Source organism: Hypanus sabinus, chromosome 1, assembly GCF_030144855.1.
Source record: "Hypanus sabinus isolate sHypSab1 chromosome 1, sHypSab1.hap1, whole genome shotgun sequence".
Classification (NCBI taxonomy): Eukaryota; Metazoa; Chordata; class Chondrichthyes; order Myliobatiformes; family Dasyatidae; genus Hypanus; species Hypanus sabinus.
Genome location: NC_082706.1, coordinates 199,867,444 through 199,893,164, shown reverse-complemented (window position 1 = coordinate 199,893,164; position 25,721 = coordinate 199,867,444). Strand labels below are relative to the sequence as shown.

Below are 25,721 nucleotides of genomic sequence, written 5' to 3'. Positions count from 1 at the left end.
TAACTGTAGCTGTCATCGGGGCAGAGCCTTTCGCATGCTCCATTATTCTCACTTTATCCTTTAAAATTGTTCCGATCATTGACCAACTGTAGCCTAACACTTTTCCATTGACCGATGGTGTTTCACATCTTTCCAAACGTTTTATTATTTCCACTTTATTTTCAATCGTGATCACTTCCCATCAATGGAACAGAAACACTGTGGGCGGCGGGTCCCAAGCTGCGCTGGCTCCTGAGGTCGCGGGGTCCTAAGGACCAGTGCTCTGAATTCCCCGGGTCCTAAACTCCACCGCACAGACAGGTTAAATGGGACAATGTGCTGGGTTTGGGTATTTGATCCTCCAAAATATTCCGCATGGGAATTTAAACTGGAGGTGGCAGTGTTTTTTTTTTATGAGGTCGAGTCGTGAGCTCGACATCAACCCGGCACGGATGGTACGGAAGTCACTGGATCGACATCAACTCAGAACGGGAGCGGTCTGTCACTGCATCGAACTTGAGAACCTCCATTCTCCAGCCCGGCACTGATCTCGCTGCGCCACCAGCCGACCGGAATGGTGGGGGTCAGGGTGAACCTTACTAAGAAAAATTTAAGCCAAATACAAAATTAAACACAGTGTCAACGACAACGACTTAAAATGGTGGATGCGTTGCGATCTGACTTAAAATAGAGGACAGCGTTCTCCTTCCTCGGTTCGTAAGTATGAGTTGTCCGTAAGTCCGACATTCGAACTCAGAGACTACCTGTAACAGTCAGGATGGGAAACAGCTTGTTCCCTCAGGCCATTAGGCTTCTGAACTCCCTGCAGCATCATATTTGAAATGTTACCAAATTATTTGTGCTGTATCCTACAGTTTTATACCCTGATCCGGAGAAACATTGTTTTGTTTGATGGTGTATGTGTATATAGTTAAATGATGAAAGACTTGACTTGTCTTAACTTAAAGAGAAGGAACAATGATTACATGGAGTACGGGACCTTAGCTAGAGTGGATTTTCAAATTTGAACCCGCTTTAAATTTAGCTCTGACCTTCAAATTGAACTGGAATATCTACTATTGTGAGGGGGGAAAAGAATTCCATTTACCGAGAGGAGGAGGAGCAAACCTTTTCACAAATGTTGTCTCACTGAACTGTAAGTCAAATCTATGTGCAGAAACGTAACAACTCTATAATATCCTTTCAGTAGGCTGCAAAGGAAATCTCTACTTCCAGAGGAGAGAGACTGCTAAATCTTCACTGACAAGAAATGCGAATTTGCAGAACGGAAACTAGACCACAAAGATGCAAAGGGAAAGGCTCTTTGAAATGCTGAAAGGGCAGGGAGGATTTCACGCAGTAGTGTCTTCCTGACGATAGCAGAAGTTAATAATTGTGAAAGGGAAGCTTAACTAGCTTACGCTTACTTAGAGAATTTAATCATTTCTATCCTGCCCCACCTCACTAGGGTAACTCCTCTCGCCTTTGTTTCACCTGATACTCCATCACTTATCTGTGCTTTATTTTGCAGTGACAGCACAATAATCACGTTAGCAGACAAGTACCCTGGACAAATAACCTGAAGTATACTGTTCCTTACCTTTTTCAAACACCTGACTTACAGTACTGTGGAAAAGTCTTAGGCACATATATATAGCTAGAGTGCCTAAGAATTTTCTACTGTACTGTATTTGTCAACGGGAGATGGAGAGCAAATTTGTAAATCTGGTGGTGGCAAAAGAAGTTGGGAATGGTGAGGGTGGAGTGCCATGGGAGGCGACAGGTGGCAGAGAAGGAATGCTGTGGTGGTGGCTGATGGCACGGGTACAGACACAGCCAGCTGAGACACAGGCAAGGTCATTTGATTCCAAGCATTTGTTTTATTGATCATTACAGAATGCCTCTCTGGTGCTTCCTGCTCCCTCCTGTCTCCTCTCCTCTTTTCCAAACCAGGTCTTCCCTGTCCCTGTCCCTTTCCCACTACCAGTCCACAATAGAGAGCCATGTCAGAATCAGGTTTATCATCATTTATATATGTCATGAAGTTTAGTATTTTTTGCAGCAGAAGTATGGTGGAATACATAAAATTATTGCAGTGCTATGCAAATGTCTTGGGCACCCTAGCTATATATATGTGCCAAAGACCTTTGCAGGTTTGGTCTGTGTGACTGGCAGGATGGATTTGCTGGCGGCTGTAGGCATCTCCAGTCATGTGGGAACCTGGATTACGAATTGTTCTCTGCAAAAGCTGAGGAGAATCTGGAAGGACTCCAGGTTCCACCTCAGCAGCTGGAATGAAGTAACCTTGGTTCCTTTATTGATACTAGGTTTTTTTAGACCATATTAATATATATTAATCCTCTGGATTATAAATCCCATCTGATTCATGAATATCTGGGAAGGAAATTCATTGTGTGGCCTGGTCTGTATACAGGTTTCCCCTGTTATTCGAAGGTAGAGCATTCGTAAGAAATGGTTCATAAGTCGGAATGTTGTAAAGTGAAGAAGCAATTACCACTTATTTATATGGGAAAAATTTGTGAGTGTTCGCAGACCCAAAAAATTACCTACCAAATCATGCCAACTAACACATAAACCTAAAATAACAGTAACATATAGTAAAAGCAGAATGATCTGATAAATACACAACCTATATAAAATAGGAATACTTTTCTGCAATTATTGCAGCGAAAATCTCATGCAAGCGAAGCGCTCTCGGCAGAAAGACTCGGCGCAAGCGCTCTCGGCAGAAAGACTCGGCGCAAGCGCTCTCGGTAGCCCTCGTGGCAAAAGCACTCGATGCACCCACTCTTGGCAGAAACACATGGCACAATTCTCGGCAGAAGCTCTCTTTCCAGTAACCTGTAAGCTATGAAGCTGCCAAATCGTACCAAATAACCCATTAAAAATACACAGCCTATATAAAGTAGTAATGTGCGTCCAGTGTAGTTTCACTTACCGGAATCGGGAAGACAGTGAGTGCACTGATGATGGTATGTTAGACTGAGTCGTCGGAGGTTGGGGTGGTGGTACACTGGGGTGTCATCTCGTCGTCTGTTTCCATCAGGGCAGGCAGGTCACCTTCTTCTATCTCTGCCTGCCTCGATGTCGAAGGTCGAGGTTCGTCGTCTGCTGTGGCTGATGTGGAAGGCTTGAAAAACGACAGTATGCTTGACTGTTTAGCCTTGTGCATTTTTCTATCATACAGTTCTTTGTAAGCACCCAGACCATCCTGCAAATGTGCCCTAAACCTACATACCCTTTCAAAGTCATACTTTTCTGCAATCATTGCAGTGTTGTCAATCGCAGCGAAAATCTCACGCAGTTGCTTCACGTTCAGTTCCTGGACGACTTCACTTTCGGTCTGTTCGTTACTGCGTTCGGTTTCAATTGTTATCCTTTCCTCTTCATCACCTGTCAGTTCTTGGTCATGGGATGCCAAAATCTCTTCAACATCATCTTCGTCAACTTCCACAAACCCTTAGCCAAACTCACTGTATCTTTACTTCATTCACCATGATTGAAACGCTTAATTATGTCTCGTTTTACGCTAAGTGTAACATCCTTACTCACTCTTTTAGCCTTTTCAGATACCTTAGAACTCATCTTGCTAACCGATGCACAAAATAATTCTACATAAAGCACAGATGCTCACAGGCATGTGTTTAAGCTACGGCAGCTAGAATGCAGTTCTGGGGGAGGAGCTTGGCTGCTCGGGGTGCACTGTCTATTTTCGTAACAGTGAAAACATCTTCTGTAGGTGAAAACAGGTAACTAATGTAGGTCTTTTGTAACAGCAAGGTGTCGTAAAATGAATGTTCGAAAAACGGGAGACACCTGTATCTTTCTGGATATAGCACAATGTGTTTGACTCTGAATTCTTTTCTCAAATGTCCTGCTATTCTGCTGATTGCAAACAAATCAGTTTAAAACCAGCATGAAATTAGTGAATTTAGACAAGGTAAAGTGGGATGTTATGTTGAATTGAGTAAGACATTGGTGAGGCCTAATTTGAAGTATTGTGTGCAGTTTTGGTCACCTACCCACTGGAAAGATGCAAATAATGTTGAAAGAGTACAGACAAAATTTATGTTGCCGAGTCTGGAGGACCTGAGTTATCAGGAAAGATTGAATAGGTTAGGACTTTATTCCTTGAAACATTGAAGATTGAGGGGAGATTTGGTAGAGTTATACAAAATTATGAGGTATATAAGGTAAATTTAAACAGGCTTTTTCCACTGAGGTCGGGTGGGACTACAACCAGAGATCATAGGTTAAGGGTGAAAGGTCAAGTCGTCACTTTTTATTGTCATTTCAACCATAACTGCTGGTACAGTACATTGTAAAAATGAGACAACGTTTTTTCAAGACCATGGTGTTACATGACACATTACAAAAACTAGACTGAACTACGTAAAAACCAACACAGAAAAAAACTACACTAGACTACAGACCTACCCAGGACTGCATAAAGTGCACAAAACAGTGCAGGCATTTACAATAAATAATAAACAGGACAATAGGGCAAGGTGCCAGGCCAGGCTCTGGGTATTGAGGAGTCTGATAGCTTGGGGGAAGAAACTGTTACATAGTCTGGTCATGAGAGCCCGAATGCTTCGGTGCCTTTTCTCAGATGGCAGGAGGGATGAGGGGTGTGTTGGGTCCTTCATAAGTGCTCTTTGCTTTGTGGATGCAGCATGTAGTGTAAATGTCCATGATGGCGGGAAGAGAGACCCAGATGATCTTCTCAGCTGACCTCACTATCCGCTGCAGGGTCTTGCGATCTGAGATGGTGCAATTTCCGAACCAGGCAGTGATGCAGCTGCTCAGGATGCTCTCAATACAACCCCTGTAGAATGTGATGAGGATGGGGGAAAGTTTAAGAAGAATATGAGGGGACCTTCTTCACTAGATGGTCATAACAGTGTGGAATGAGCTGCCATTACAAGTGGTGCATGCGAGCTTGATTTCAATGTTGAAAAGAAGTTTGGATAGGTAGGTGTGTAGAGAGCAATGGTCCTGGTGCAGGTATTTGGGAGTAGGCAATTTAAATAGTTCCACATGGACTAGGTGGGTTGATGGGCCTGTTTCTGTGCTGTGCTTTCTAGGACTTTATGATTCTGACTCTGAAGTCTCTACACAGCTCATTTGACCCTGTGATATCATCCTCATAAACTGTGCCTGTCTGGTACTGTGCCTAAGCTGGGAGAGTTATTTCTCAGTGTGGTAAAGCAGAACTTGATTTGGCAGATTTGAAGGATCTTGTCTCTTCCATTACCATCTCTGGGAATGACTGGTTCTATGGACAAGTCAGCTCCACCAAAGATGGCAGACTGCATAAACCCATGAACACTTCCTCAGTATTATTCCCTTTCTTTTTGCACTGCTACCAAGTTAATTTTTTTAAATGTATATGCTAATTGTAATTTATAGTTTTTATTACTATGTATTACAATGTACTGTTGCTGTAAAACAAAATTTCATGACATATGCTGGAGATATTAAACCTGGGTTCTGATTCTGATGTGAAGTGTGAGACAGGAAACCTTTGCCACACTTAACTGATGAGTCAAAAGTTGATCCTTCGTCGTCATGAATGTTCATTCCCTGCAGACTGTAGCTACAATGTAATTCATCAGTAAGATGTGGAATGGAACTAGATAAGTTGTCTTTGACAGAACTTCTCAAAACTGCAGCGAATTGGATCTGAAGGGATAATGGCAGCAGGCATGTTGTAAGGACACTTACTGCAAGTTTAATTTCATCTGCATTTAACATGGCTTGGAAATTATCATGGATTCTTTATCTTCCATGCTAAATCTGGGAACTCACTGACAATGCAATTGTAGAGCCTTTACCACAAAGTTTAAGAAAATTATTTTACAAATCTTTTTGTGGGGGATTTAAGATGGTCTGTGTGTTCATAATTCTAAGATCATAAGATGTAGTAACAGAATCAGTCCATTCAGCCCAGTGAGTCTACTTTGTCATTCAGTCCTGGCTATTCTGCAGGTTTTTCCCTGTAACCTTTGATGCCCTTTCTAATCAAGAGCCTATTAACCTCTGCTATAAATATACCTAATGATTTGACGTCCACAACCATTTATGGCACTGAATTCCACAGATTCACTTTGCTGTGGCTAAGGAAATTCCTCCTCGTCTCTGTTCTAATGGGCATCCCATTGTTCTAAAGCTGTGTCCTCTAGTCCTAGACTCTCACACTATAAGAAACATCCTCTCCACATCTACTCTAGGCCTTTCAATATTTGATAGGTTTCAACAAGATTCCCCCCACCCCCCAACCTTCTAAACTCCAGTGAGTACAGGCCCATAGCCTTCAAACTTTCGTCACGTGTTAACCCTTCCATCTGTGTGGTCGTTCTCGTGTCCCTCCTCTGGACCCTCCCCAGTGCCAACATGTCCTTTGTTGAGTGTGTTAAATTGAAGGAAACAAATGCCCCTCTTTTCACTGTCGCCTCATTGTTTCTATTGTAGGTTGTCCTGAAGATCATTAAACATTTCCAGGAGGAAGGGCAGGGCAACGAAGTGGTCCAAGGAGTACTTCTAGGACTTGTGGTTGATGATCGGCTTGAAATCACCAACTGTTTCCCGTTCCCTCAACATACAGAGGAAGATGCCGACTTTGATGAAGGTATGTTGTGAATGGTGTTTTCTTTGAATATGCCACTTCAAGCTGGTGAGTGAGTATCCTGGTTGGTGTCTTGCAGTTGGAGTTACAAACGTCATAGCTTAACTGTACATTACACAGCATAATATGATATTGTAGCAGTTAGCACGTGCTATTATAGTTTCAAGGTGTTGGAGTTCATTATCGGCACCATTTGTAAGGTATTTGTACATTCTCCCTGACTGCATGGGTTTTCTCCAGGTGCCCCAGTTTCCTCCTACAGTCCAAAAATGTACCGGTTATTAGATTAATTGGTCATTGTAAATTGTCCTGCAATCAGGCAAGTAGGTTGCTGGGCAGCAGGGTTCGTTGGGCTGGAAGGACGTGTTCCACACTGTATCTCTGAATGAAGAAAATAGATATGCTTTTAGCCAATGCAGTTGAAAATGTTAGTATTTTCTGAAATGGAACATGCTGGATTTGTTCTTTTATTATTGCCAAGCCACATGATGTCTGTACTGAACAACAGCACTTTTTAAATAATCATTATTTCCTGGAATGAAGAGGGTTCTCCTATCAATGGCTGATAAAGAAAATAGATTATTTTCTTTGGAGTTTAGAAGAATGAAGGGTGATCTTGTCTGGGGCATGATAGAATAAATGTTATGTTTAACTAGTGAGCAAAACTTGAATAAGGGGATATTGTTAGTAAGGCATTTGTTTAAAACTGAGGTATGTAGAAACTTGCAGAAGGTTCATATGGTTCAAATATTTCAGTTTATTATCAGAGAATTTACTCAGGATGAAACCTGAACTACTCAGTTTCGCAGACATCTCTATTAAAAAAAGAAATCAAAAAGAATGAATGACAGACAAATGTTAGAACCCCAAAGCCCCCCCCACACAAGCAGCAACACATCAACCTCTTCCCCCCACCCATTTCAGCAAAAATTGTCAGCACCCACCACCCAGCAAGCAATAGCAAAGCACCCAAAGAGAGACTGTGATCTGCAGTCACCAAGAACTGCTGGTTGCCCAACATTTCGAAATGCCACAGTCTTGCTCTCTCGCTCGTCCTTTGAGACAAACCATGAGATATCAATGTCATCTTTGCTTGATGAGTGCTGCAATACTTGGCCTCTGTGCTTGTAGGATTCAATAAAATCACGACCAATCTTTTATCTTAGTTCTATTTTCTTGTAATAAGCCTCTATCTCATTCCTTTAGTACCTAAAATTCTTTTACTGGAATGTAACCGGCTACACCTTCTATTTTGAATTCCAAAGTTTTACCAGAAGTGGAGTGAAGAAAGTTATGTGCATCTTGGTCTTGAGCAATGAACCCCTTGTTTTGAGACAGTGAACCATGTTTCCAGATGTTCGAGCTGCACCTTATCTTAGATGGTTCCTCTATAACTTAAAGCAGGGGTTGCCAACCTTTGTTGCACCGCAGACTGGTTTATTATTGACAATATTCTTGCAGACGGGGGGGAGATGTTAATCACGTCCAGAATATAGGTGTTAAATCAACTATAAGTCACTTATAAGTGGCTAATTCACTTAGTTTTGTTTTTAAAAGAGTTTATCTAACGAGTTTATTATTAAAAACACAGTGCATATTTTCCTCGCATTAATATAGTGATAAGTCAATTATAAGTTACTTATAAATCAATAGCATCATAACATTTTAAGTAACGTTTGGATATTAAACACACAGCGCATATTTTCTGCGTATGAACATATAAAATCATTGCAACACACCAATATCGCTGAATCAGTGGGCTTGTTTCCCTGCAACAAGACGGTCACATCAAGGGGTGATGGGAGACAGCAATGCTCAAAGGGGGTTCCTTATGTCCATTCTATTCCACAATTTAGTTTTTGTTGCATTCATTGCAGAAAGCCCTGCTTCGCAGAGATATGATGTTGGAATGCTTTCATATGCCTTCAGTGCTTTTGTAGCTATCTCAGGATATTCAACCTTGACTTTGATCCAGAACGCCAGCAGAGACGTTATGTCAAACATACTTTTCAGCCCACCATCATTTGCAAGCTTGAGGAGTTGATCTTCTTCCTGCGCCAACATGGATGATTCACCGGGGACATTCACAGTCGCGGACCCATCCTTTGCACGTCTTGGGTCATTTGCAGTTGGGAAATATGCTCGAATTCTGTTGACAGCGAAGATAGGTGATCGCGCACCAGCTGTGAGAAGGACGGTGCAACCTCAGTCTCTCCCAAAATCCCAGCTAATGTTGGGAACATGTCAAATATTCCCCTGTCCACTCGCCATCCCCACTGATCCAGTTTGGCTTTGAAAGCAGACTTTATCTGCCAACTTGAAGACAGTTGTCATTCTCTTCTGAAGTGACAAATTGAGTTCATTGAGCATGTCACACAGATAAGCGAGTTCTGCTATCCACTCCTCATCACTGAAGTGTGCTACCAGTGGTGACTTTTTCCCTCAAAGAAATCTCTGTAGCGGCTCTCTTAACTCAAAAACCCTGGCCAGGGCTCTCCCCCGCGATAGCCACCTGACCTCAGTGAGTAAGAGAAGGCGTTTGGGCTCTGCATCCATTTCCTCACAAAGCTGCTCAAACAGACGTGAGTTAAAGGCTTTTGCTTTGATGTGATTGATAACTTCAACAACATCACTCAATACACTGTTAAGATATGGTGACATTTTTCGACTAGCCAGCATTTCCCTGTGACTGACACAGTGTGTAGGCTGGCATTCAGGAGTAACCTCTTTGACTCGGGTAGTGAAACCAGACAGCCGTCCAGTCATAGCTGCAGCCCTGTCTGTGCATATTCCAGTGAATGACCAGTACAGTTTGCCTGACCTGTACCCATTCAAAGACTTCAATAGTTCTGCCCCAGTGATGTTGTGGGGGTGGAACTGGACTCTCTGACGGTGGTGTCTGAAAAGAGGATGCTGTCCAAGTTTCGTGCCATCTGGACAATGTCTCCCATCCACTCCATAATGTACTGGTTAGGCACAGGAGTACGTTCAGCCAGAGACTCATTCCACCAAGATACACCACTGAGCGTCATAGAAAGTCATTCCTGCCTGTGGCCATCAAACTTTACAACTCCTCCCTTGGAGTGTCAGACGCCTTGAGCCAATAGGCTGGTCCTGGACTTATTTCCTCTTGGAATAATTTACTAATCATTATTTAATTATTTATGGTTTTCTATTGCTGTATTTCTACACTATTCTTGGTTGGTGCGACCGTAATGAAACCCAGTTTCCCTTGGGATCAATAAAGTCTGTCTGTCTGTAGTTGGCAGCGGCAGTGCACACAACATATCCTCGTGCACGTCATCTTGAAATATATATCATACATAAACTAGCAGTATTGCCTTGTTGTCGACATCGGTAGACTCATCGACCTGGATAGCATACCATGGTGACTCGTTAAGCTGTTCCAACAGCTGTGCTTCGATGTCTTCCGCTATGTCATCGATTCTCCTTGAAGTTGTGGTAGCAGAAAGAGAAACCTGTGCCATCTTGTTAGCTGCAGCTTCTCCCAACAGTTCACAGCACATGTCCTTGGCAGCAGGCAGAATCAATTCTTCACCGACAGTGAAAGGCTTCTTAGCCTTAGCAATACGGCTAGCCACTAAGTATGCTCTCAGAGAAGCAGCATTTGTGGAGGTGGTGGCTCTCAGCACTTGCTTCTGTCTGGCTTGCTCACGTTTTTACCACTCAAACAAACTCAACGGATTTGTCCTTGAGTGCGGGGTACTTGGACTCAAGGTGCCGAAGCAGTTTTGAGGGCTTCGTTGCCTCATTAGACAGGTTGTCTCCATATATCATACACGGTGCTTGGAGCATGCGAGTCACTGGTTGCATTAAAGCCATATTTTATGTACGACTCATTGTATTTTCTGTTGAAGGAAGCTTTTTTTTGCAGTCTCAGCTTCGGCTGTCTCTGCGTTATCATTGTTAGACCTTTTATGTTCCCTACCACCTCTTCCAAAGAAACTCAAGTGACGTTTGTTTTTTTTACTCACCGAGTAGTTGTAGGTTAAGACCGACTGATGACCTCGCGTGCGTTCAATAGACAATAGACAATAGGTGCAGAAGTAGACCATTCGGGCCTTCGAGCCTGCACCGCCATTCTGAGATCATGGCTGATCATCTACTATCAATACCCAGTTCCTGCCTTGTCCCCATATCCCTTGATTCCCCTATCTATAGGATACCTATCTAGCTCCTTCTTGAAAGCATCCAGAGAATTGGCTTCCACTGCCTTCCGAGGCAGTGCATTCCACAGCCCCACGACTCTCTGGGAGAAGAAGTTTTTCCTTAACTCTGTCCTAAATGACCTACCCCTTATTCTTAAAACATGCCCTCTGGTACAGGACTCTCCCAGCATCTGGAACATATTTCCTGCCTCTATCTTGTCCAATCCCTTAATAATCTTATATGTTGCAATCAGATCCCCACTCAATCTCCTAAATTCCAGCGTGTACAAGCCCAGTCACTCTAACCTCTCTGCGTAAGACAGTCCGGACATCCCAGGAATTAACCTTGTGAATCTACGCTGCACTTCCTCTACAGCTAGGATGTCCTTCCTATATCCTGGAGACCAAAACTGTACACAATACTCCAGGTGTGGTCTCACCAGGGCCCTGTACAAATGCAAAAGGATTTCCTTGCTCTTGTACTCAATTCCCTTTGTAATAAAGGCCAACATTCCATTAGCCTTCTTCACTGCCTGCTGCACTTGCTCATTCACCTTCAGTCACTGATGAACAAGGACTCCTAGATCTCTTTGTATTTCTCCCTTACCTAACTCTACACCGTTCAGATAATAATCAGCCTTCCTGTTCTTACTCCCAAAGCGGGTAACCTCACACTTATTCACATTAAACGTCATCTGCCCACTCACTCAGCCTATCCAAGTCTCCCTGAATTCTCCTAACATCCTCATCACATGTCACACTGCCACCCAGCTTAGTATCATCAGGTTCAACAGTGGATGTGACCGGGAATGAGGAAAGATGCAACTGACTCACCTCGTTTCATACCGCCAAATTCCGTAGATTCCGGACTACACAGCGCACCTGATTAAAAGCCGCACGCTCTAATTTTAGAAAGAAAATCAATTTTGTGCTTGTACAAGCCGCACCGGATTTTAAGCCGCAGATGTCCCTCATTGTAATATGAGATATTTACACAGAAAGATATTACACGTGAGGATTTTTTAACTTTTAATTAAATCCGTATGGTAACATAAACAAATATATATTGCAAATGCTTTTTTTCGAACAGTGCCTGTAACACAGCTACTTTTAAATATACATACGTGTCGGTAACACACAAATTACGTTGCGTATACTTTTTTACTGAACAGTGCACAAACAACATTCCAATATCTCCTAACGACTGGTAAAAAAAATATATATACTGCAGCCTACCAGGAAAAGTTATTGATCGCCTTCTTCATCTTCCTCCTGCGCACTAAAACCATCAAAGTCCTCCAGTGTCTGAATTGAATAAAACCTCAGGATCTCATCACTCACTTCAGTCTCTTCGTTGTCGCTCTCACTTGAGCGCATGCAGTCCTCTTCATCACGCAGCAGTCCAGCCTTTCGAAACCCGCTGGTGATGGTGGAAGTTGTGACACCACTCCACGCATTTAGGATCCACTGGCAGACTTGAGTTAAAGATGCTCTTCGCATGCGTCCTGTTTTGGTAAAGGATTTCTCGCCACTCGTCATCCAAGCCTCCCACTCAACGCGCAGCGCCACTTTAAATGCCTGGTTCACGCTGATGTCCAGTGGCTGCAAATACTTCGTGGTGCCCCCAGGAATCACAGCTGGAATTGAGTTTGTACTCTTGATGGCAGCTTTCACTGAACTTTCATTGTCAGCCGCTTAAAAAATCACCATCAGTGGAAGCTTTAGTCCGGATGCTGTGCAGCTCAGAACACAAGTAAAATGCGTTCTCTCATGCCACTTGTTTTCAGTGTGATGGACGAGTCACCTTTTTTATTAACAGTCCGAGTGAGAGGCAGGTCAAACGTCAAAGGTACTTCATCCATATTTATGATATTATCTGGCCCGATGGAATTCTCCGCTATCTTTGTTTGAGTGAATGTGCGGAAGTTAGCAAGTTGTTCCTCGTGGTCGGGAGGGAGCTGCTGACACAGAGTCGTGCGTACCCTGACGGACAGGCCTTTTCGTCTCATAAATCTAAAACACCACGATGGCCCACCTCTAAAATCTTCGATTTTCATTTTGGTGGCGATTGCTTTAGCCTTCAGTCTGATCTGCACGGTGGAAACACCGCGGCCGCCTGCTCTCTGTGTGTTAACCCAGTCTTCAAGAAAGTTTTCAAGTTCGGGCCATCTGCTATGATTACCTCTGAAAGCTTTTGTCGTCTTTTTGCATTGACTCAGTTCTTCACGCTGGCGTCTCCACCGTCTCAACATCGATTTATTTATGCCAAGATTATGTGCAGCAGCTCGATTTCCTTCTTCAACCGCCAGATTGATCGCCTTTAACTTAAAAGCTGCATCATATGCTTTTCTTCGAGTGTTTTCCATGTTGATGAGGGTGAGTACAAATGACTGATTTACAATAATTTAATTGTGAAAGTGCGCTTGATTTATCGTACAATTTCATTGGACTTCTGTGAACTACTCATCAATTTTATTGGTCTGCTGTTACGAGGCAAAATGTTTTTGGCGGCATGAAAAAAAAACATGCATTAGCCACACCGTAGTATAGGCCGCAGTGTTGCCGCAGAGTTCAAAGCGTGGGAAAAAAGTAGCGGCTTATACTCCGGAATTTACGGTAATATCGCTTCCTTGTAGCCTGGTAGCACATGCTTTGCGGCCCGGTGGTGGGGGACCACTGACTTAAAGCACAATTGTTCTCTCAATTTTTCCGGTCTGGATGAACTTGCCTGAAGGTTAGCTCTGTTTCTCTTGCTTTCTGACCTGCTGCCGTTCTATTTGTGTATGTTTTAAAAATGGCATTTTACATTGTTCAAACATTTGTATTGGTGTTTTTGATAGCTTTTGGGGTGACACTGTAGCTTAGGGTTAGCACACTTTTCACTACAGATGACCAGAGTGCAATTCCTGCCACTTCCTGTAAGGAGTTTGTACATTTTACCTGTGATTGTGCGAGTTTCCTCCAGATTTTCTGGTTTCCTCCCATAGTTCAAAGACGTACTGGTTGGTGGGTTAATTGGTCATTGTAAACTGCCCTGTGATTAGGCGAGGGTTAAATCTGGGATTGCTGGGTATTCAGCTCGAATGGAAAGGCCTATTCTGCGCTGTTTTGGGGAATGGATGAACACAAATGAACAGTGAAAATGGCATTCTTGAGAATTTCAGTTCCTCCAGCATATTGCGTATTGCTCAAGATTTCCAAAGCCTGCAAGATCTCTTGTTTCTCTTATTTTGTTTTATGGACAGTTTTCAGTTGTCTGACGATGAACAACTTGTTTTGGACATCTGATCCGCTGGAATAAGATGGCGCCAGTGAGCAATACAAACAAGGGCGACATCCTCCAGACGGTTCATGAAACTACTTCCTCACTTTTTCATTCAAATATAGTTCTGCTACTTTTGGAGCCTGTGGTTGACGTTTTGGTGGTGTGTTTTTGGATCGATTGAGCAATCTGGCGCTCTGCTGTCTCCAAGGGTGTTCCGTGAGGTTTTGAGTGAAGGGTGTGACCTCTAGGCCAAGAAGCCTGAAGACACTCCATTTCTTTCTGATCTCGCCAATTGAAGCGCCAAGGAAGATTAAAGTCATCGAGGCGAGAGGGTGTTCCTTGCCGTCTACCAGCCTATCGCTTGCTGGTCCCCAAGGAAGGTCCCTCCATTCAAATGTTTTCTCTCTCCCTTTGCTTGATAGCTGGGATCTTTGAATCACTTGTTTCTTTCATTTATGTGGAAAAAACATGTTTTACACCAGGTAATTTAAGATTTATAATTCACTTTTTTTGTTATGTATTACAATGTACTGCTGCGGCAAAAACGGCACATTTCACATCGTATGCTGATGATATTAAACCTGATGCTGATTTTGGGTTGTCTGTTCTGTAAAGATTTTGCTCACCATTATGTTGCCTTCTGCCCTATAAGAAACAAAATATATTTTATGAATTTGAAATTATTTTCTGCTTTAGATAACCTGTATGAGTACCTTTGATCAGTAATCTGTCTTAATTTGCTAAGAACTGTCTTCAGATTTTCTCTTTTTTTTTGTCAGACTTCACTACATTTACTGCTTTCTGAATTTCTAATTATAGGTAACCTTGTTTAATTTTGTTGTTCAGAACTGCGTCAAGAAGTGCTTGCTGCTTGTAGCAGTAGCATATTATTTTTAATTTTGTGCACTTCAACTTCAAGGGAACTTCAACTTTAGTGGCACAGCTTTCTGAAAGTGTATTGGCAATTTTCTTGAATCTGGTGACTTGTTTGAGTACAGTGCCACCTACAGGTTGTCTGTTGTCTCTACAAATAAACCAAACAGTAGAGCATACCTGTTGAGTCAATTAGGGAAAAATAAGATATGTAAATAATGGATTTTGGTTAATTGGGACAGCCACCTATTTGGAACATACTTAAAGAACAAAACTTAATCAAGAAGATGGCCGGGACCCCATTTGTTTATTTGGGCCACTAGGTCATTTAATTGGCACGAGACACTGTTGCTGGACAATTTCTAACTATAAACTGCACCCAGGCATCCTCTGGTAGATTAAGAGATGATAGAAGTCTTTTTTTCATCAGTAGTAATGATGACTGTTGTATTTTCTCTATTTCAGTATTTGCTTAAACCAATTTGCACTATAATCCGAAACAACCATATGTGGTTTCAATGAGACACATTTTCACCCTTGTGTTCAGATCCTTTGTGCAATAAGTGCCAATGGGCAGTTTGCCTTCTGACCTGCTTATTGCAGGTGCAGCATGTTAGCTCTTTGATTCATGTACAGGGACACCCAGGACCTATTTAACCAAACCTTTTTAGTCTCTCAACTGATAGGAAACACTGATTTTCCCTCAAAATGGATGAACTTGCATTTTTCCACATTATGTATCAGTGCTATGTGCTTGCCCATACACTTAGCTTGTCAATATCCCCTTTGAGCCTATTGGTATTCCGCTCACACCCAGATTTCATCATTAACAAATGGATGAATTACACCCAGTCTCCTCATGTATGCCATTGAATAGTTGGGACCCCAGAACTGTTACAGCCTGCTGCCTGTGAGCTGTATACTCCTATTGTTTTGACTTTTAACCAATCCTTAATCCAAACCAGAACATACACCACAACTCCATGTTCTCTAATTTTGTTTAATGGCATCTTGTGTCATGTATCATTGATCCTAGAATCTCTGAGAGGATATCTTACAGGATAAGACGTGAGAGAATAGAACCAACCAAGTGTGACAGTGGAACAGTATGTATGAAACCGGAGGAGATAGCAGAGGTACTTAATGAATAGTTTGCTTCAGTATTCACTATGGAAAAGGACCTTGGTGACTGTAGGGATGACTTACAGCAGACTGAAAAGGTTGAGCATATAGACATTAAGAAAGAGGATGTGCAGGACCTTTTGGAAAGCATCAAGTTGGATAAGTCACCAAGACCGGATGAGATGTACCCCAGGCTACTGTGTGAAGCGAGGGACGAGATTGCTGATCCTCTGGCAATGACCTTTGCATCATCAATGGGGACAGGAGAGGTTCCAGAGGATTGGAGGGTTGTGGATGTTGTTCCCTTATTCAAGAAAGGGAGTAGAGATAGCCCAGGAAGTTATAGACCAGTGAGTCTTACTTCAGTGGTTGGTAAGTTGATGGAGAAGATCCTGAGAGGCAGGATTTATGAACATTTGGAGAGGCATAATATGATTAGGAATAGTCAGCATGGCTTTGTCAAAGGCAGGTTGTGCCTTTGGAGTCTGTTTGAATTGTTTGAGGATGTGACTAAATACATTGATAAGGTAGAGCTGTAGATGTAGTGTATATGGATTTCAGCAAGGCCTTTGATAAGGTACCCCATGCAAGGCTTATTGAGAAAGTAAGGAGGCATGGGATCCAAGGGGACATTGCTTTGTGGATCCAGAACTGGCTTGCCTACAGAAGGCAAAGAGTGGTTATAGACGGGTCATATTCTGCATGGAGGTTGGTGTGCCTCAGGGATCTGTTCTTGGACCCTTACTTTTTATAAGTGACTTAGATGAGAAAGTGGAGGGATGGGCTAGTAAATTTGCTGATGAAACAAAGATTTTGGGTGTTGTGGATAGTGTGGAGGGATGTCAGAGGTTACAGCGAGACATTGATAGGATGCAAGACTGAGCTGAGAAGTGGCAGATGGAGTTTAACCCAGATAAGTGTGAGGTGGTTCATTTTGGTAGGTCAAATATGATGACAGAATATAGTATTAATGGTAAGACTCTTGGCAGTGTGGAGGATCAGAGGGATCTTAGGGTCTGAGTCCATAGGACACTCAAAGCAGCTGCGCAGGTTGACTCTGTGGTTGAGAAGGCACATGGTGTATTGGCCTTCATCAACTGTGGGATTGAGTTTAAGAGCTGAGAGGTAATGTTAGACCTATAGGAACCTGGTCAGACCCCACTTGGAGTACTGTCCTCACCTCAGTACAGGAAGGATGTGGAAACTATAGAAAGGGTGCAGAGGAGATTTACAAGGATTGCCTGGATTGGGGAGCATGCCTTATGAGAATAGACTGAGTGAACTTTGCCTTTTCTCCTAGCTGCAGCACAGGTTGAGAGGTGACCTGATAGAGGTGTATAAGATGATGAGAGGCATTGATCGTGTGGATAGTCAGAGTCTTTTTCCCAGGGCTGAAATGGCTAACACAAGAGGGCACAGTTTTAAGGTGCCTGGAATTAGGTACAGAGAAGATGTCAGGGGCAAGTTTTTTATGCAGAGGGTGGTGAGTGTGTGAAATAGGCTGCTGGCGACAGTGGTGGAAGTGGATACGATAGGGTCTTTCAAGAGACTCCTGGAGGGATACAAGGAGCTTAGAAAAATACAGGGTTAATGGTAACCCTAGGTAATTTCTAAAGTATGTACATGTTCGGCATGGCATCGTGAGCTGAAGGGCCTGTATTGTGCTGTAGGTTTTCTATATTTACTGAAAATCCAAGTCACCATATTTGCTGGCATTCTCTTATCTGTCCCCAAGTTAGAATGATTTTGTACAGTGGATTCCAGTTAATTGGGACACATCAGGACAAGTACATTTTGGCCCAATTAAGCAGCTGCTCCAGTTATCTGAATTTTCATGGAAATCATTAAGTAAGATAAAAAAAGACAAATTGCCATTTAACTAAGTAATAAATTGAGTGCAGGTAGTCCCCGAGTTACAAACGTCTGACTTACGGACAACTCTTACTTACGAAGCAAGGAGGGAGAACGCTGTCTGCCACTTTAAGTTGTTGCCGTTGACACTGTGTTGAGTGTTTAACTTTGTAATTGGCTTAAATTTTTCTTAGTAAGATTCACCCTGACCCCACCTCCCCCCTGTTCCGGTCGGCTGGTGGCGCAGTGAGATCAGTGCCGGGTTGGAGAATGGAGGTTCCTGAGCTCGATCTAGTGACAGACCGCTCCCGTGCTGGGTTGATGTCGATCCAGTGACTCCCATATCATCCGTGCTGGGTTGATTTCGAGCTCGCAACTCAACTTCGTAAAAAAAAACACTGCCACCTCCAGTTTAAATTCCAACGCGGAATATTGTGGAGGATCAAATACCCAAACCCAGCACAGCCCCCACTTGTCCCATTTAGCCTGTCTCAGTGCGGTGGTCCTTAAGATGCAGCGGACTTCGGGAGCCGACGCAGCTCGGGACCCGCCGCCCACAGTGTTTCTGTTCCATTGATGGGAAGCAATCGCGATTGAAAATAAAGTGGAAATAGTAAAGTGTTTGGAAAGAGGTGAAATGCCATCGGTCATTGGAAAAGCATTAGGCTACAGTCGGTCAACAATTGGAACAATGTTAAAGGCAAAAGCGAGAATAATGGAGCATGTGAAAGGCCCTGCCCCGATGAAAGCTACAATTATTATTAAGCAACGCAGTGGTTTAATTATTGGAATGCATACGTTTCTTAAGTGTTTTATATGCAGAGGAAGGTAAATTATATACTAAGACAAACGTTTGACTGACTGACGCTAAATAATACCAGATGTACTTGTTCCGACTTACGTACAAATCCGACTTAAAGACGGACTCAGGAACGGAACTCGTACGTAACCTGGGGACTGCCTGTATTGAAATGAAGTACAGAGCAAATTAGAAGATTACCAATATTACCACAATTCTATGAAAGAGTACAAGTTCTTAATAGTTATTGCCAGAGGAATTCATGTGATGTGTTCTTTTGATTTACTATAAATGAACAAAATCAGCGTAAGCACATTGTAGATAAAGGGCTGCCTTCATTACTTTCCTGCATGAAGCGGAGTTGTCATCCAACTATATATTTCCTGGCAACCTTGTAATCACTAGCTCAAGTTCAGATGTGTCATCTTCATCACTTTCTTTGTCTTCATATTTCCCATGTTAGTGTTTTCATAAATCTTCCATTGGTCCAAATGGATAACATAATACAACCAGACACAACAGATGCTATTTAATAACAATTTGTTCTAAGCATGGTGTGGTGTCCAACGGCCACAAGAAATGCACTGGATTGATGCTAGTTGGAAACTGTTCGGCAGTAGGTTTCTGTACCATATAAGCAGCATACTGTATCGAATAAATGAAGGGAATCCCTGGTATTATCTCGATTAGACCATAAGACATGGGAGCAGAAATAGGCCATTTGGCCCATTGAGATGCTTCACCATTCAGTCATGGCTGATCCTTTATTCCCCATCTCAACCTCATTTCCCGGCCTTTTCCCCATAATCATTGATGCCGTGCCCCATCAAGAACCTGTCAATCCCTGCCTTAAGTACCCAATAACCTGCCCTGCACAGCTGCCTGTGGTAACAAATTCCACAAATTCACCACCCCCGGTTAAAGAAATTTCTCTGCATCTCTGTTTTAAATGGATACCCCTGTATCCTGAGGCTGTGCCCTCTTGTCCTAGACTCTCTCACCATGGGAAACATCCTTTCCACATCTACATTCAAAAGGTTTTAATGAGATTTCCCACTTCCTCCCTATCCTTCTGAATTCCAGCGAATACAGACCCCGAGCCATCAAATTTTCCTCCTATGATAACCCTTTCATTCCCAGAATCATCTTTGTTAACTGCCTCTGGACCATCCTCAGTGCTGGCACAGTTTTTCTTAGATGAGGAGCCCAAACCTGTTCACAATACTCAAGGTGAGGCCTCATCAGTGCCTCAACATCACATCCCCGCTCTTGTAGTCAGGACCTTTTGTAATGCATTTGCCTCTCTTACCACTGGCTCAACCTGCAAGTTAACCTTTAGGGTGTTCTGCACAAGGACTGCCAACTCTCTTTGCATCTTAGATTTTTGGATTTTCTCCCCAGTTAGAAAATAGTCTGCATATTAATTTGTACTACCAAAGTGCATGACCATGCATTTTCCAACACTTATTTCATTTGCCACTCTCATGCCCATTCTCCTAATCTGACTAAGTTCTTCTGCAGCCTACCTGTTTCCTCAACACTACCTGCCCCTCCATCATCTCCATATCTTCTGCAAGCTTAGCAACAAAGCCATCTATTCCATTGTCTAAATTATTGATACACTGCATAAAAAGAAGTGGTCTCAACACCTTTAGTCATTGACAGCCATTCAGTCACAGATCCTTTTTTCCACTTGCTGCCTCCTACCAATCAGCCAATGCTCTTGAATGCTCTTAATTTTTGTTCTTGAAGAGTTGTCCCAAATAAGCAGCTGCACTGATTAACCAACTGCCCAATTAACTGGAATCCATTATAATTTTAAAATTTCTCTGCATTAAAATATGTTTAAGTCATTGTTTCTTTAAACAAAAAGTTTAACCAAAATCAGATAATATAACTTTGCAAAGTAAGCCAGTTTTTAAAAATCTACTTTTTACTAATTTATTTGTTTTCATAATATAAAATATACCTGTATGACCTTATTTGTAAGTCCACAGCTGTTCTCTTGATGATTTGTGGGATATTATGAAACAAAATTTTGATATTTAAGCATAGGTTCAAGGATTGAGGGTAGAGCATGGTTTGAGCAAACATTCCTCCCAACCAATTTTCTCTGAGGTTGTGTAGCTGCACCATAACTGAAATGCTCCCAAGCCCATAGCCTTTGGTGTCATGCTGCTGGAATTCTCTTTTATATAATGTAAATATTCTGAAATTATGCTAATATAATTTTGAAATCTGTTAATATATTTATGAAATACCATGTAATTATTAATGAATATAATCCACAAATTTTGAAAACAATAAACATACCAGAACCTATACCTTGAAACATTTTAGAGCTTCAACATACTTACATTGTCAGCGTTTCAAGTTGCAACACTCATAAATTGTGACAGTAAGCACAGAATGGAAGTTGGTAGCTTATAAACCACTGGCTCACTGAATGCCGACACCATTTAGTGAAAACATTTAGTTTTTCCATTGTGCCTGTCAGTTGTTTTGACTGCCTGACATTGTTTATTTGTGTTTTAAGTTGTGGTTTGTTTTTGTTCGATGTGCGTATTATATATTAAAAAAATTAAACTGGTATGCAGTTTTCAGGCTGTGTTTATATATAAAAAAGTCCTCCTCAGACCAATGGTTCATGCAGCTGTAAGAAAAATATTAGAGAGTTGCTCTCAATTGGTTCTTATTTCTTTTATAAGCTGTCCTACCACACTTTATTTCCTGCCTTTCCTTCATAGATGTCAGATATCCGTGGATATTAAGTTCCCAGTTTTGACTTTACAATCATTAAGTAAATATGTAACATCTTAGTAACTACAGTATTAAATGGAATCAGACATGCTATTGCTAATTTGAGCTTTAATGTCCTGCAGTCCTGTAGTTTTCAATTGTATTTACGGGGAAGACCAGAGGAGGTCACTACACACTGCGAAAGGAGCATAGGAAACACTTGTAAATCTTGCAGAACTCTCTAATTGTAATTCGACACTTCAAAATTCAAAGTACATTTATAATTAAATTATGTATACAACCTTGACATTCGTCTCCTTAGTAGAACCAATTTAAAAAAGAGAGTCAAACACCCCATTTGCGGTGAAAAAGCAAAGTATGCCAACAATAAAAGTAAGCAGATAATTTTCACAGAAGTGAGTCCACAGTCATGAAGCCAGTCATCACTGCAGCCGATCCAGGAGCCTGTTAGTTGCAGGCCACAGTCTCAGTTCAGCAAAGAGACGAATAAACCTTGCAGAGCAGCGTACCATCCCTTGCATCTGGCCCCAACACCCTGATCCAGTGCTTACATCAGCAAAATCTCAGGTTGTTCCTTGCTCTTGGACCCAGGCCTTGGCCCTGTCACCTCAACTTTGCCTCTGTAATGCAGCATCGAATTGCCTCCAAGTACACTCCAACAAAGGCCAAACTTCGGCTCATTTCCAACTCTTGGGCCCAGGGCCCACTGCTGCAATTTGGCCGTACCTGCCATGTGGTAACTGTCCTGCACCTTCGAGACTTCAGTTCACACCACAAAAAATGCCAGGTCTTAAGGGTGGTTTGAAAGCTCAACTCAGACAGGGAAGTTATAGGCTATTGATTTCAGTGATCGTATCCAAGAAAACGTGTGATTAATACAGTATTTAATTCATAGTTTTGTTTGTTTTGTTTGCTACCAGAGAGTCGTTGCTGTGCTTCACCAGCACCATCTTAAAATGGAAAAATTATTGCAAATAAAAAGTAAGATTCATGCAGAAATAACAATCTCTTTGTAACTTAATTGTAGGTTCATCCAAATCACTTTATTGCCAGTATGTGAAACATACCAGAATTGATTGTGGGTCAGTACCGGCATAAAACACAGGATAATACCATAACAGACAACACAATAGCAACCAACAACTTACAAAACAGTAGTACAGCCAGGAACAATCAACAGTTAGTAGAATGGGCACATGTGCAAACATCAATAATCAAACTTAAATGTGAACATATGAACAGACTGAATAGTTATCATCAGAACAAGGAGGGCAGGAAAGACCATTTAACAGGTATTGGGGTATTACACCGGAGTGAAGGTTTTTTTTGAGAAGCTGCATAGCTACAGGAAAGCAGCTTCAGAGATGATATGTAGTCCTGATGGTGATGGACTTGTAGTGTCTCCCTGATGGCAATTTGGTGAATAGGTGACTGCCAGAGCGGGTAGATTCAACATGGTTGTATTGTCTTGTGGGCTCATAACTGGTTAAAAAACTGCTCCTTGTTTGGATTCCTCAGCCTTGAGGCAGGATGAGAGATGTGTGACCATTGTGTATTTTTTTAGCAATACTTTTTGGAAGTCGTTACAAAGTCTTTTTTTTTGTTTGATTTGTGCAGTCTGAGCGGCCTGGATACAATAGAAATATATAGTGCTCTTGGTGTGGCGTGGTAGTATAGTGGTTAGTGCAGTCGCTTTACAGAACTTGTGATCACCGTTGGGGTTCAATTCCCTCCCCATAACAGCATGGATTTCCTCCGAGTGCTCTGGTTTCTTCCCACGTCCCAAAGATGTGATTAGTTCAGTCCTTGGACTGTGCTCATCATTGATACAAAATGGCAAATTTTGCTGTATGGTTCAGTGTATATGTGACGATTAAATCTGATCTTTATAGAGTGCTGTCAAATTGATGCTGATTACTTGATAAAACTGATGCATGAAAATATTTGCACTGTCATGGGAAATGGTGGAAAGGTAATGTGTATGGTGAGACTGGTGTAATCCTTTAAAATGCCTTGTTAACAGATAGTAAGTATTCCTGGGAACACTTAATGGTGTTTTGGGGACAGGAAGAGCTGTTGAGGCTGTTATATTAGCAATGTGCGATGAGATGGGAATGTTCCTCCGTGGGATTGACATCCTAATGCTGAATTCTGTGAGCGTCCTAGCAAGCTGCATCACTGCACAGTACAGAAGCTGCACTGCGGCGGAGAAGGCTCTGCACCAGGTAGTCAAAACTGCGCAACTCACCAGCGGCACCTACCTACCCGCCATCAAGGACATCTAGACAGAAAGGTGCTGGAAAACAGCCAGTAATATCATGAAGGTTCCCACACACCCAGCTTATGGACTGCTTGTCCCACTCCCATCTGGAAGGAGGCTATGTCGCATCCATGCCAGGACCACCAGTTATTTTCCCTAAGGAATAAGGCCAATCAACACCTTCACCCCTCCACTCTGCTCCCCACCACTACTTTATCATTTCCAATCAGTCACCTTATCTATAGACACTCCCGTGCCGAGCATCACTTTATGGACGTACAATCTATCTATGTGTGTAAACTATCGTGTGTATTTATATTGTTTTAAAAATATTATTATGTTCCTTATGTTATTGTGTTTTATTTCTGTGCTGCATTGGATCTAGAGTAAGAGTTATTTTGTTCTCCTTTACGCTTATATACTGGAAGTGACATTAAACAGTCTTGAATTGAGGAGGAGAAAAATTGGCTACTGCTGGAAAAATGCTGCAGGGAGATGCAACCACTGCAGAAAATGTAACTTATGAGCTAGTTTGGAAAAGGCAGGTGTTTTGGGAAGTAGATATGAAACTGGAATCTAATGGTATGTGAATCTCCACAAAATGTGCTGACGGGCAGAAAATTAACTATTAGGGAGCAATTATTTTGCATACCTGTGGACAGTATTGAATAGGGTCCTCGGCAAACATGATGAGAATTGTGAAGTGAGACATTGTAGATTGGATAGTGAAGAGAGATTTCTGTCTTTGAAAGAGATGCATAGTGGAAGTGGCTGTTTTAGGCAACATATACTATCTTCTGCTTTATTAAAACAGTAGGCTCTACTAGTAAAGAATCTACAATTTTATGCAGCATACAAAATGCTGGATTACTCTGGATTTCCAATATTTGCAGAATCTCTTGTGTTATAGATTAAGTCTCAGCTGGAATATTGTCATCAACTGAGCAGAGGTTTGTAAAGGCATCAAAGTGTTGCTGAGGGTGCAGCAGAGAATTGTTCAAAGTTCAATATAGGCTTATTATCATTGTACATGTATGAATCCATGTACAACTCTGAGATTGGCTTTCTTGTGGACAAAGTTAGTACTTCCAAGAACCATAATTGAATGAATGAAAGACTGAACTCCAAGGGCAGACAAACAACTAATGTGCAAAAGACAACAAACTGCAAATACTAAAGAAAAAAAATAATAATTAAGCAATGAGTATCGAGAGCATGAGATGAAGAGTCCTGGAAAATCTGTAGGTTGTGAGAATTATTCAGTGATGGGACAAGTGAAATTGAATGAAGTTGAATGAATGAATGAGCCAGCCAGAGACTCATTCCACCGAGATGTAACGCTGAGCGTCATAGGAAGCCATTCCTACCCATGGCCATTAAACTTTACAACTCCTCCCTCGGAGTGTCAGACACGCTGGTCCTGGGATTTCCACCTGGCATGATTAACTTACTATTTATGGTTTTATATTGCTATATTTCTTCACTATTCTTGGTTGGTGCGGCTGTAACGAAACCTAATCTCCCTCGGGATCAATAAAGTATGTCTGTCTGTCTGTCTGTTATCCCCACAGACAGGCAAAGCAGGAATTACTTAAAGCCATGATGGCTGCAGGGAGATATAATGTGTTTAGGCCCATGATGTATTACAAAAACAGTTTGTGGAGCAGAATGGTTGGTAATCGGAGAATTAAGGTATTTGGGAAAACAACCAAAGGTGATGTGAAGTAAAATGTTTTTATGCAGTGAATCGTGGCCTGGAATGTACTGCTGGTCAGGGTAATGGAAGCAGATTCAATAATCACTGTCTGAATGTTGGATAGAGACTTGGCAGTTTACATAGTTGATGAAAAGTGAATGTATGGGACTAATTGGGTAGGTATTCAAAAGCCATCACAGTCATATTTCACCTCCTTTTGACCTCAGTTATGCCTTGAGAAACTTTTCAGAATAAACAAGAGATTAGAAAGTTGTGAAAATGACAGCAGATGGACCCA

At 42.0% G+C, this 25,721-nt stretch overlaps 1 protein-coding gene across 1 annotated transcript in view; it reads left to right on the top strand.

Moving 5' to 3' along the window:
- Positions 1 to 25,721, top strand: part of eif3hb (eukaryotic translation initiation factor 3, subunit H, b) — a 153,300-nt gene that overhangs the window by 14,666 nt on the left and 112,913 nt on the right. The window contains exon 2 of the mRNA XM_059984040.1: positions 6,475 to 6,631. Within this exon, the coding sequence (XP_059840023.1) occupies positions 6,475 to 6,631 (157 nt within the window). The remainder of the gene's footprint in view (positions 1 to 6,474; positions 6,632 to 25,721) is intronic.